The sequence below is a fragment of the Cebidichthys violaceus genome, unplaced genomic scaffold (genome assembly GCF_023349555.1).
Source record: "Cebidichthys violaceus isolate CVI_PGR_0920_01 unplaced genomic scaffold, fCebVio1.0.p SCAF_669, whole genome shotgun sequence".
Lineage (NCBI taxonomy): Eukaryota > Metazoa > Chordata > Actinopteri > Perciformes > Stichaeidae > Cebidichthys > Cebidichthys violaceus.
The window spans coordinates 260-13,853 of record NW_027176893.1 but is presented as its reverse complement, the minus strand read 5'-3'; the positions used below and the strand labels follow the sequence as shown (position 1 = coordinate 13,853).

General features: G+C 46.2%; 1 protein-coding gene across 1 annotated transcript; it reads right to left on the bottom strand.

Moving 5' to 3' along the window:
- Nucleotides 1–1,703: 1,703 nt before the first annotated feature.
- On the bottom strand, nucleotides 1,704–13,124 carry LOC137890595 (ecto-NOX disulfide-thiol exchanger 2-like). Its single transcript, XM_068734736.1, has 5 exons — nucleotides 12,964–13,124; nucleotides 9,315–9,371; nucleotides 8,277–8,382; nucleotides 5,893–5,978; nucleotides 1,704–2,527 (listed from the first exon to the last, which is right to left on the bottom strand). Exons 1-5 carry the CDS (start codon nucleotides 13,090–13,092, stop codon nucleotides 2,396–2,398), a joined length of 510 nt encoding a protein of 169 aa, XP_068590837.1. The 5' UTR covers nucleotides 13,093–13,124; the 3' UTR covers nucleotides 1,704–2,395.
- Between the last annotated feature and the right edge of the window lie 470 nt (nucleotides 13,125–13,594).

Genomic DNA, 13,594 nt, shown 5'->3' with positions numbered 1-13,594 from the left:
ACTGCTGCTGGATTTAATTAGTCTGTGTTTACCTCCTTGTGCGACGCCCGAGCATCTGATGCACAACCACAGGCGCGTTTGTGCGCGCGCGCACGCACGCACGCACACACACACACACACACACAGACACACGCACGCACACACAGGCACACAAACACGCCTGTAAAAGAGATACATTGCGAGTGCCCGCAGTCAATCAGCGCGTAGGAACGGCAACTCAGTTGGGAGGAAACGCCAGGCAGAAAAGCAGCTTCTGAAAGAAAATAAGGCGCCATATTAGTGTTTTGTTTACGACGGGGAGAGCAAGAGAGAAAGCTAATGAGTGAGAGAGAGGAGAGGCTTCTGTGAGGTGTGCTTGGAGTTAGTCATCAGAGGCTGAGATCAAGTCTTGCAGTGTGTGGAGAGGAAGTGGAGTGATGCACAACTCCACACACAGGCAGCATCTCTCACCATCCCATGAGCGCCATCAAGCAGGCAGAAGCCGATTTGCAGTTCCTTCATCTATCAGAAACATCATCATCATCATCATAAGAAATAAGTGGAGAATGTGTAATAAGAGAGGGACAGGCCTGGTCTTGCGTTTCGCCTACATGTGACAGAAATAACGCACAGCACAAGCAGTCACTCTCTGTCCTAATCACGCTCGACAGCGGCCTACAAACAAAGTGGGTTGGAGGTCACACACTGCATTTAACATGCAAACGACCCCACTCTCCCCGAGACGGATCATGGTTTACTTTCCACCCATGAAGCCCTCCTCCCGTTCAAACCGATGCCGTTAATAATGGATACACGGATGGGGAAGGAAAAAAAAACCTCGTCGAAACTTGCAGGCAAAACATCCTCATTCCCCATTATTAATTCAGGTACGAGGAGCAGCGCGCTGACAAGTGCGTGAACGGCAATTTCTCAAACGCGACGCCCGTAGGAGACGGAGGAGGCCGACGAGCGCAAATCATGTGTAATAATAAACCTTTGTTTCTCAGAGCGACAAGGGAGGAGAGCACGCCGCCAAATGACCCAGCGGAGGCGCATCAAGAACGCTCCACTGGGCTTCTGGGAGGAACCTCCAGTCCTGGCGGCAAGAGCTCTCTGTCTGGCAAAGACGGAGCAGAAAACTCCCCTCTGAGGCGTGTTGTGTAACCGCCTAATATATGGATCCTGGAAAGTAGCGCGCACACACACACACACACACACACACACACACGCACGCACACACACACACGCACGCACACGCACACACACGTGTTGTGTACGCGTCACGGCAGCAACAGCACACAACAACTGCCTCCCACCAATTAGACATCGTTACATGATCCCCGAGGTGTGTTTCCCAGTAAAGTGAGGCGCCGCTGCGCTGTGCCTTCAGCCCGGCTTCATTTGCTTTCAAAAGACACAAATGGCCTCATGTAAGGTTTCTGAAAAAAATCAGCCTTGAGTGCAGCTCCAGCTCCTCTCAGAGGAGAAAAAGGTAGAAAAGAAAAGAATGCCCTTCAAGCAGGACCGGGGCGCCAGCGTAGAAGGAGACCATTTGTCTTTGTGCAGGTGCATTTGGGTGAGTCTCCCAGGACTGATAGTGAAGCTTGGCAGGTTTGTAGAAAGGCACTAGAACACACACACACACACACACACACACACACACAGAGGTATTTTACAACCAGACTGCCCGAGCATCGTTTAAAATATGACTTCAAGCATTTTCATATATTCAAACGTCTTTTTATAATCAAAAATATCATCCAAGCATTTACAGTGTATTACAACAAATGATTCTATGCAACTGTTTAACAGCCTTTACAGAAAATGAAGAAATATATCCATTTTTAGATCTATTTTACAAACCAGGAAGGGCAAAAAGAGAAGCGAGGGAGGCCAGAGGGTTCGGAGGTTGAAGTGTTCAGTCAGACCCCGGTGAGCCTCCTCGGCTCCTGTAGTCCCGGCCGCTCACACCCGACGCCATACGGAGCCGACCGCAGGCTCAGAAAGCGCTCCACCCCCCCCGTGTGGGCCGTTACTACAGAATAATCCAGTGACTGTGGGAATCGGCGGTCTTCTGGAGAGTCATTATGTCTAAAAATATTTTGCAGACACCGAGTTCAAGCTCATGAAGATTTCTGCCACCGTGGTTTTTGGTGTCAACATTCACGTAACCATGAAAATGCTGCGTTTTTTAAAAGTTTTTTTTTTTTTTACATCTCTGCCAGTTACGGAGTCCTTGAAATGCTGTTACATTCCCTCCTCATCTCGAGATCTGTGCTCAGTGTTCCGTGTCCCTGTACAGTCAGGTACAGTCCACCGTCTCTGATGTTTGTGGGCTTTATACTGTGTCTTTCGCGTCTTTACAGTGTCCCCCCCGCGTTGTCTCGTGTCTTCCGTGTCTCTCAGGAGCAGGTTTCTACGTGCTCTTGATGCCCTGGAAGCCGCAGAAGTTCCAGCGTTTCTCCAGACTGGCTCCGACGCCGGTCAGCTCCTGTCTGAAGGTGCAGGGCAGCCGAGAAAGAAGAGCCTCCACCTCACCGGTGTTAATCTGCGAAAACACACACACACACACACACACACACACACACACACACACACACACACACACACACACACACACACACACGTCAGACCAGCATTAGACAGAGAACAAAGTACGACACACCAAGTCATTCTAGAACCATCTTCAAGAGATCAGAAACAAGAATTCTCGTGCTTTGTATGAATGCCAATCAGATCTTTGAAAAACACACACCCAGCGTTTCATTGAAAACATTTTGTTCATCCTCCAATCTTGTTTTTTGTTTTTTTTTGACAGGATAGACCACGGTGTTTTAATGCACTTTTGAAAAACTTTGTTGGCATTAGTGACGTGAATCTTAAGTAAGCTGTGATCCTGACCAGTGTTTGGTCACTGTCAGAAAGTGAGGCCTTCCGTTAGCTTTGAAATTACATTACATTACGGTCATTTAGCAGACGCTTTTATCCAAAGCGACTTACAATTCAGTATCTATCTACACACCGTAGACGCAGCTACTTTGGGGTTAAGTGTCTTGCTCAAGGACACATTGACATGAGCAGGAGCCGGGGATCGAACCACCGACCCTCTGATTGAAAGGCGACCCTGCTCTCGACTTAGCCACGGTCACCCCACGGAAATGAGATGTTTAGTATCTACAGTTCATACTTCACGGAGTCCGCCACGTTGCGCCGCCATGTTTCTACAGTAGTCCGGAATGGTCAAACCTAACACCGGATCTAGAAAGAGCCTTTTGCCGCCGTATTTCACCGACGCGCTTAGAAAGGGAGGAGTGAGCGGAGGATGCAATCTGCAGCCTCACCACTAGATGCCACTATATCCTTCACGTTGCTGCTTTAAGATGAGGCATGCTATTTAAAATGCTGTCTTCTTGCCAAGTCACAAAGTTTCCTTAAAGTTAAATTTTTTTTTACATTAAGAATAGAGAGGAGGGCATGTTACTATGATAGAATGTGCCAAGTCAACCGATGAGTTAACTTTGGACATTGCTCATCCATCCACACTTTATTCTTTTACACACAACACCTCCTCTCTACTCTCACTCGCACCCTCAACTGCAAATAATCACAGCGCAACTAAGTTTATAGCGGGAGTGTGACGGCATCGCTGCCACCTGACTAAGCGTAATCTGGCTCACGCCGCTCGGGTGGGCCGAGGCTCATCAGTCAACTGAAATCCCGAGGTGACGTTGCCAAAAATCCACTGTACGAGGCCGCTGTAGGCGACCCACACCGTCTCGCATTAATAACCGGGTTGTTGGAGCCCCGGCGCTGATGTCAGGACGCATTAAGGCCCATCACGGAGATAGGACCGGTGTGACATGGCAGACAATGGAGCCGGTGTGTGTGGAGCCGGTAGATAAGCAGAGAGGAATCGGAGCTTGTTGTTGGAGAGTCTAGTCTAGTGAAATTGACAAAAAAACTCTGTGGGCTGCTTGATATGTGTAGCGGAAAGTCGACGTGAGAACAACAGATGCACGAGCAAACTCATACGCACACAGACAGACAAGAGGGGGCGTACGATCTCACACTCTCACACACACACACACACACACACACACACACACACACACACGCACACACACACACACACAAGGGTATCAACACATGAACAACGCAGACACACTAGACAAAAACAACCCCAAAAGGCATGAGAGGAGACGGTCACTCTCTATTCTTTGCATGTGTGAGAATGAGTCAGGGTGGTGATGAGCATATCCAGAGAGCTGCTGCAGAGAACAGGCATTTCTTGGGGCAACCTTGTGGACGTAGAGACAAAGTTTTTTGACAGATTAAATTTCGAGTTTGAGTTTAAGTTTAAGTGGCTTGAGATTTGATGGTTTCAGCGCGGATGTTTACTGCGTCTTCTGTCTGGACAGTGACTGTAAAGGGAGCGGTGACATCTGACAATTTTTTCTGAAGGTCTCCTTGTTGTCGAGACAGGAGCAAAAAAAAAAAAAATAAAATAAAAAAAAAATGCCATTACTCTTAGTGTTACCACTCGGAGGTGACATTGAGGGTTGGCCTTTTGAAAGCCTCGTGTGAGTGGCGGTGAAGAGCGATAATACGTCTGGAACGACGGGGATGAAATAGCCGCGCTTCGGTCAGACAGAGTGGAAACTAAGGACGCTGTTTGGCTTCGAGTGTCAGAATGAAGGATCTACTTTTAATATGTTCCGGCGTCAGGGGAAATCACACAACAAGCCGCATATGGCCAGACATATAGCGAAGAGAAAAGTAAGAAGACAAACTTTAACTTCCCCAAAACAAAAGCGTTCTACATGAATTCAGAGATGTCTAAGTGTCTCTGATGCAGTTTGTGAATGTGTTTTTCTGTTCACATCTTTTTCCTCTATGAATGTTTCCTCTGTTGTACTCAGGTCTAGGGATGAGGTTTGATACCATTTCGTCAAATTGATCAAATAAGAGCTCTTTGTCTGAACACCTTTTCCCTGGCTGAGAAGGCAGCAACACAACAGTTTGTAGCGTTCGCCTTGTTGAATGTTCACAGCTGCAGCCTTCACCGCTTTTTACTACCGACTCCAAATACCGAAGGGTAAATTGGTGGAAGGTTATCAGCCAGATCATTCCTCCAGAGAACAGTTGCCTCTCAGTCAACTGGCAAACGCACATTGGTGTTAAGAAATTACTTTTCACTCACAATCAATCTTTGGCTGAATGCAGGCACCAGCTGCAGAGCGCATAATAACCAGAGAACAGACAGACTTCTTTTTAATTCTAGCAGTTACAGAATTATCTCTGTTCATCTGCAGCTGATCTAATCTGCCACAGGTGTCATTTCAACCAGTGGCAGTCAGATGTTGTCACTGGTCATGTTTTTCCAGGGCTTTTTGCTAATAAGAAAGGTTTGATAAGAGCTTTGTTAGCGCTGGAGCTTAACAGATCTGGGCATTAGCTGAACCCATCCCTAGTCAGGCCCATAAAATCTTAATCTCAAAGAGATTACCACAATAAAAAAAAAGGTACACAATCTCCATCCAGCCAATCTTATTCTGATTGCTAAAAGGGATACTTTGACATTTTGGCAGAGAGTTTAGAAGATAATATCAGTACTGCTCTCCAAAATATCAAACTACTCTTTTTAAGTGCATCTGCCTCACCTTAAGCCGTCTCCTCCAAAACGCATCCACTTCAATGGAAATGGCTGAAAAAGCATTACCGAGCCCTTCTAATGGCCCGAGGGGCCGTTGTCTCTTCCAAACAGCAGGGCCCTGGCACACAGCAAGCCCATATGTCAGCCCGGTATGGGGGGGCCGCCACAGAGTCTGCATGGGTGTATCTGATCCACAGGGGATACCGAGGGCAGGCTCTGATACCGAGGGCCAGAGTCTTGATTCAAGCGAACCCGCTTACCTTGGTGTCCAAACGCTGCAGGTAGGAGCAGATGTACTCGATGCTGGCTCCGAACGGGTGGACGTGCAGGAAGGTGGAAATGATCCCTGAAGGAGGAACAAAGGAAGTCGTTGAAACATGTTAAAAGCGGAGACGCGTCGCAAAAACATCCAGTTCCTGTCGCCTGTCGAGAGCGGACGAAACGAATGTGCCTCTGACGGGAGTCCCGGAGCCGCTAAGAGCCTCTCGTACATTGTGGCTCCAGATTACAGGGAGTGTTTAATGGCGGCTTTGATGCCGTTGTCTCTCATCAAAAAAAGCCGTACTCTTCCCCCCAGCTCAAACAAACCATCTGCTGTCGGCTCATAGACGGGACCAGGAGAGAGATAATCCTCCACCTCTGCTTGCTAACCACCTACAGAGCAGCGAGGAAACCGGCAGCGGAATCAACACACAAACAGTGTTAAAAGTCTTAAAGAGGACGACGATGCAGCAAACGCTTGAGACTTTTTAAAGAGGAAATTACTACTTCAAGGCTTCATTTTTGCCACGCCGCAGGAGGTAAGTCGAAAGTCGAACAGGAACAACGCGCTGGCCTGGAGCTGATCCGCTGACTATGAGTCTAATGGTCCAATTCAGACACAATACCAAGTAGATCTCATGTTGATTTATTTTTATAAAATCACCCACTGGAGTGGTTTCGCTGTCTGTGTTTATTTGCCTTCAAAGAGCCAACGGACATGTTCTCCAGCTACTCGTACAGACGTTTGCTGTAACTACATGCGCCCACTCCCTGTGTGCACACTGCCAGAATATGAGTGAGTGTCAGAGTGTCATATTAAGGCTCAGATTCATGATCAATACATATTCAAATGAGATGATCGTTGGAGCACTTTTAAAAAGTCAACAGAAACTCAAAATTGCTCCCATTATTTTTTTTTGCACCACATTTCCTCCTTTGGGTCTGCCAACTCAGGATAAAAGGCAAACTGTGACCATCAGACTTTCCCGAATCTGATGGGGGAATCCAAAGCTTCTGCTTTACATTGTCATGCAAATTTACATCTCGACGGTAGCGGAAGAGATTTCAACTTAAATTGCACCAGCGAGAGCAAATCTCTGTTGGAGTATTTCTACTGATTTTTATTTTTTTTTATGCGTTCGTGCTTCACGCTGTATCTGAAGGCACCGCAAGAAAGTCCGCTTTCACACCTGCTGCCGGTTTTCAACAATGCCACGGTAATCTGCTCAAGTGCCCTTTGCAAAGCTGAGCCGTAAGCCCCTTCTGACCCCCGTCCCTCAGCCGCTCTGTGAATATCGTATTATCTTAGCCCCTTCAAACACACATCAAGTACAACGCCTGCAGCTCCAGAAACCAACCAATAACCCCGCGCTGGATTACTTCCCGCCCCCAGGCTGTGTCAATTACTTTATGGTACTTTTATATAACACGGATTCATTTGGGAATATGCACCCACCTCCGGGCCTCTGTGTACTTGAAGTGAGGGGGGGGGGGGGGGGGGGCTTGAGGCCGTGTCCAACAATTTGCAACAGAGCATTATACAATAATGCTCACTTTACACAGCAATTGCTCAGGTGTGCAAGTGACCGACAGTGAGCGGGGTCGGTCCCGTACTCTGAAGTTCTCTCTCTGCACTCCACACACCACTACAGGCCGCTTTCAGGCACGGAGCGGTCGCCGCCAACTCTTTTCATGACGGCAGATGTGCGGCCCGTGGCTGGCGGCAGCCGCAGGAAGGAAGCGGGAGTACAATAAACAATGATTAAGCTGCTAGTAAGCAGTATGAACCATTAATACAGGAGAAGCTGCGCTGTTCAGACTGGTGGGATCAAAAGGTAGCCGGGAGACTGTTTGAAAGCACCGACCTGAGAGATGAGCGAGAGAGGGGGAGAGAGAGAGAGAGAGAGAGAGAGAGAGAGATGCCTGGAGGCAGCTAGAACAGCAGTGTGGCCATTTGAAGCAGGTATAAACACTTTAGACATGATTGGATGTTCGATGTAGTTTGTTCAAAGCTAACTGAGGCTGAGAAGGTGCTCATCGCTTCGGGTTTTTCGACATCATTTTCAGATTCATATTGTGCCTGTGCTTAGTTTATTCTGAAACAAATGTGCAATTAATCAAATTCCTACAAAAAGCGAGTGCCACAGTATGGCTAAGAATCCAAAATGCCATCCCTTTATCTTTTTATCCTATTAAGACATTTGTGGGAAATTCTCATAATTAGCACATGAATTCTTGAGTAATCGCCAAAAACCACCAAATGCTAATCCTTGTGTCCTGGTGGACGTTTGGGCCAAATTTGAAGAAATTCCCAAAACAACATTTACAACATTTACAGCTAAGCGGTGTTAGCGATGCAAGAGTCAGATTTGTGTCAGCGTACCAACGAGCAGAGCCTCCCTCTCGGAGTGGACGGGACTCGGTGGGTTCCTCTCTGTGGGGCCTTCCTTCTCCTGACTGCAGGACACCACGGTTGAAACTGTGGCTTCCTGCACACACACACACACACACACACACACACACACACACACACACACACAGTTAAGACAGTTGCGTTAACGGAATCTGCTCCCAGCCACTGTTTGACCGCGGCTGACGAGAAGTAAACAAGCTGAGACTCGAGTCGACGCTTGGCACGCAGTAAACAGACGAACGTGAATGAGAATGAAAACATCAGGAAGTTTCATGACCAACACATTAACACGGCGAGACAATGAAGACGAGGATAATGAGGCGGGGGAGATTCTTTTGCCAGCAGCTATATTTCTGATAGAGGGATGGAATGCATGTCTCACACACACACACACACACACACACACACACACACACACACACACACACACACACACACACACACACACAGACAAAGGAGGGACAAGTGAAAGAAGAACACAGAGAGAGAGAGAGAGAGAGAGAGAGAGAGAGAGAGAGAGAGAGAGAGAGAGAGAGAGACTTGGAGAGGAAATGATCAAGCTGTTTGTTTCAGATCTGACAGGTGGCAGAAAAATGGCGGCGGAACAACAGAGGAGTTTTTTTGTCTGCGTGTTGTCCTACATGCTATTGTGTGTGTACTATTTCCACTTATGGTGCGAGATGCCCGGTGGCCCTTTCCTGTTTCTAATCTATCCACAACACTCACAACACTGTGTGTGCGGGTGTGGGGGACATATGCACATGTGCGAGCCATTTTGACTTTATGAGTTCTTTATTTCCTAGCCCAGTTGTGTCTGGGTGATTTATTTCGATGACACATGCAGTTGCAGTGAACTGGATTGGCCCGTAATGATCTGTCATGTCACTGGCGGAGGTTAGTGAGAGTGTCAGAGGAGGATAGAAGAAGAAGAAGAAGAAGAAGGGAGAATGAGGACACAAAGCAATATCTGGAGAGGATTTGAGGAGGGCTCAACCTTTTCCCACTTACGCTGGTTTGATTAGCGCTCTCCTCGCCGCCTCCGTCGTCTTCCTTCGACGTCTCCAGCTGCAGCGCATTAGAGACATATGAGAAGAAAAAAAAAAAAAAAGCTAAGTGCTCATGTCAGACAGAGGAGGGGGGGGGGGAGCACAGGCATCGTCTATTTTTAGAATAATGTCCAGAAATGTTGCTGACTTTGAAAAAAAGGAGAAAAACAAGAGACACGCTCCAACTACATTTGGATATAATTAACGTGAGCGATTAATTTTGCAACAATGAAAGACTTTGTGGGGTTTCGGATTTCCTGGGAATATATTGGTGCAGAGATAATTACTCCATTGTTTTCTATCAGACCAGTGCTTCTCAACCTTTTCAGTGTGGAAGAACGCCCACAGCCCTGAACGGTGCCTCCTCACCAGACGGGACGTCTCTTTGTTCTGCTGCCTTTGACTATCAAGAGTGACCGAAGCTACATTTCGTATCCTCTTCCTGATCGAGTCACGTCAAAGGGAAACCGAGCAATGTCCGTGTGTAGCTGGCCTATGGCAGCTGAAAGGGTATTGGTTATTCTGATAATTATTATATAAAAAAACCCCCATAATTTCTAGTTGATTACATCAGCGTAGCTACTCTACAATCTTTTCAAATACCACAATTAAATGTGCAAGTACCCCTGGTTGGTAATCACAGGATTATCAACGTCATCACGTATTGAGTCACCGTTTAAGCGTTTTATCAATCAGAAGAGCCAAACAGTCTCTGGTTCCAGCTTCTGAAACAGAAGCGTTTACTGCTCTTCTCTGTTTTATAACATTTGAATCGAGTATCTTTAGGTTTTGGATTGTTTTTTTTGGACAAAACAAGCAATTTTAAGATGACAGCGCTGTGGCCCTGGGAAACTACGATGAGCCTTTTTCACAATTTTCTGACATTTTAAAGACTCCACATGAACACCAGTTCACTTGCTGGAGTGCTCGGCTGTATAACGTCCTCTGTGGCTCTGAAGGGAGCTTTCAAAAGTGCCGACAGAACAACCTTGAGCTCAAGACTCTTAAACCTCGACAGCGAGCCTGAAAAACTAAACTTGTGGCGTTTTAAAGACATTTACCAGACAAGAGTCAAATTTAAAGACGCTGAGCATTTTTCGGAGCTCGACTAATATTTCAGCCTCTGCCGGTTTGATTTTGACCGTTTTTCTTTTACCCGTGTCTCTCGCAAGTCCTTTTTACGTCAAAGAAATGAAACGGTAAATCGTTCAAGTGCTCCTTTAATCAGAAAGATAAACGACAGATCAATCAATAACACAAATAATCATCAGTGCCAGCGCTGAAATATAATACGTATGGAGAAAATGTCACGAGGCGTTTGCTTTGATCGTAATAGTAACAGGGGTTAATGGCCTCAATGACCTGCACTGGTGTCAATCCAGCAATGAGTGGTGACGTGAAGAGATCTCTCCAACATGACAAATAACACAAAACGACGGCTTATCTTCGGAGAAACCCTCTCCCGAAAATTGATTTCTCTCCCCCCCCTTTAATGAGACTGCCTCTCATGATTCATGTTTGCCCACATGCAGGAATGTAATTAGCATATTTTCCCCGAGCTCGCAGTGGCGGCGACACATTTCAAATCAAACTCATCACCATTAACGGGCTATTGACAACTCTGTCACTCTGGTTGATGCGAGCGAGGAGACGTTTTCGCGAATTACAAATTCAGCTCTGCGTCGCACGAAAAACCTGCAAGTACATTGGAAAGCCAACAGACAGCACATGGGGCCCCGCGTGGATCGAGAGCCTCCCGCTCGTATTATCATCCAATTTAATAGGCGATTGAACCCGAGGCTCGTCTCGACGACAGCCCTTCCTCTCATTACGCCGGGCCAGAAGGAACATCGACGAGCATTAGCACTTGAATCCTGGGAATACGGGACAACACCTGAAACATTTGTAAACACGACACGTCTAACGGAGAAAAATGGCCCCTGAAAGCTGAAATTGTTTAATAAGACTGTAGATCACGCTGCATTGTATTTAGCAGCGTGCTCTTGTCGTGCGACAGCTCGCCTCTAATCAATTTCAGATGGAGCTTTGTCGAGGGGGGGGGGGGGGGGGGGGGGGACATGCCTCAATGTAAGCAACGCGTTCAATCAAATAACAAATGGGATGTTGGGATGGATGACTAATGCAGCAGGAGCGGCTCTAACAGACGATGAGGCCGTGTGCAACAGCTCCGCCACGGCACCGCGGTTTCACATCTGCGCAATCTCTCCTGTAATATCTCCCCATGTGGCGATCGCACTCACGCCGTGGGAACGCATCGATCACGTGACATCTCGGCCAGAGTCGATGGAGCCCACGGGAACAAGACGCCCGGGAATCAGAGAGGAATGTGATTGGGTTGCTGGTCGTCAATGTCACATGAAATCTCAGCCGCAAGACAAATACGGAAACCGATTCGACGGCGGTCGGCCGCGCTCGATGTGTCTCTGGTTGTGAAATGAATGTTTGTTTGTAATAATGGAGGGGTTTTGTAATAGATAATGTATTTTTTTTTTTAGATCCTTAAAGATGACGTGAGACGACTTTATATGCATTATTTTGACATGTTTTGTATTATTTGTACTTTTGTGAAGGAAACTCCAGCGGCAGCAGGCTGTTGCACCAGCTATGTTTCACTTACATGCTGATATTTACACTTCTGGTCATCGATGAATCGCTTGCTAACATGCAAACAATATCATTCAAGTGATGAGGGACAAGATAGTTCTGCAGACGTAGACGCTACAACGTTTATCTGTCCATCAAGTTGCTTCTTTGATCTCACCAACACCTCAAAACCCAAATTTATGATTTCATTTTTCTGCCAACGTACTAATAGATGAATCAGCTCATTGGTTCAGCACTAAAGACATACAGTAGTGTAGCCAACACTGTCATTTATTACCTTTATGAGACACTGTAGTGAACATGTTTCTGTCCATATGAACTGTCTATGGAGTACAACTGAAGTACACAAAGGACCTCAAACGGTCCTTCAGGTGATTATTGGTAGGTTTTCTACAGGAGGAATTATGCACAATAACCAGAGCAAAGTAAAGGGAAATCATTTCACTCGACTTAAAACGTGAACGCTGCATCATAAACATGTTTGGAGGGAAATTAGAAATGAAACAGTCGATTAGACTCCGTGTTGAAGAAGAATGAAATAGGCTCCCTGGGAGGAAAATGGGAATCCAGAACATTGAAGTTGGAAAACGTCTGTCTCACTGCGGTAGGTCTTTTCTCTCAGTGTTAATATCATACGGATCTCACCCAAAATAGCTACTTTGGGATATCTGATGAGCTTTGAAATAAGTTTTAAACTAGTTCAAGTTATTGAGTCATTTTCCTCGACCCAAAACTCCACATCACCACTATCACATTATGTCCTTTTGTTTATCGAGGATTTATTCCTCCAATATCTTTCATGCGCGGAAACTAATTTCTTTCTTATTAAAGTGCAAATTAGATAATGTTCACTTTCAAGCAAAGAGAGTAACCCAGAAATGAACTTTCACGTAAAAAAAAAAACCCGAGGAAACTTGGCAGATTCTTCCCCTCGCTTCATTCTCAGGAAAGCCAGCTGTGAAATGTGTGTTTTCTGTCAGACGAACCTGCATCACGTGTGTGTTTTGCAGGTTCTGGAGTCCTTCCTTCAGGTTCTGGACTTGGGTGTTCAGCTGCTGTTTGTCCTCCAAACTCTTCTCCAGCTCCGCCTCCCGCTGTTTTAATTCGTCCCTCATTTTTAAGAGTTGCTGCAACAACAACAGAAGAAGAAGAAGGGGAGAACGGTAAGCCGCTAATGCTGCGGTGAGCTAACTAACCGTGAAAATACTAACCTGCTAAAACAAAATCAGCCATTTGTTTTATTAATATTTAGCATGCAATCCCTACATCGGTAATTACAACTTCAGCTCAAAACAAAAAAGCAATTAGACACCGACGTGAATTATATCTTCAATAAACATTTACTAAAGAGAAAACAGTTGTATTATGGTCTTATTCGATTCTCTTCCAATGGGTCCAAGAGGAATAATTTGCCAAATCGTTTTGCTTGTAATACACAAAAGAATCCCTCATTACACATAGATGAAGAACATCACGAGAGAAGTAACGCTCATTGGGGTTTCATCCTTGCTTTGGGGTGAAGCAGGAACTGGTGTTAGACGAAGCTTTGATCGCCAATTTATCTGCTGAACGCAGATGGAAAGATTCGCCTCCTGCTGCGTTCATGTCAACAAAACG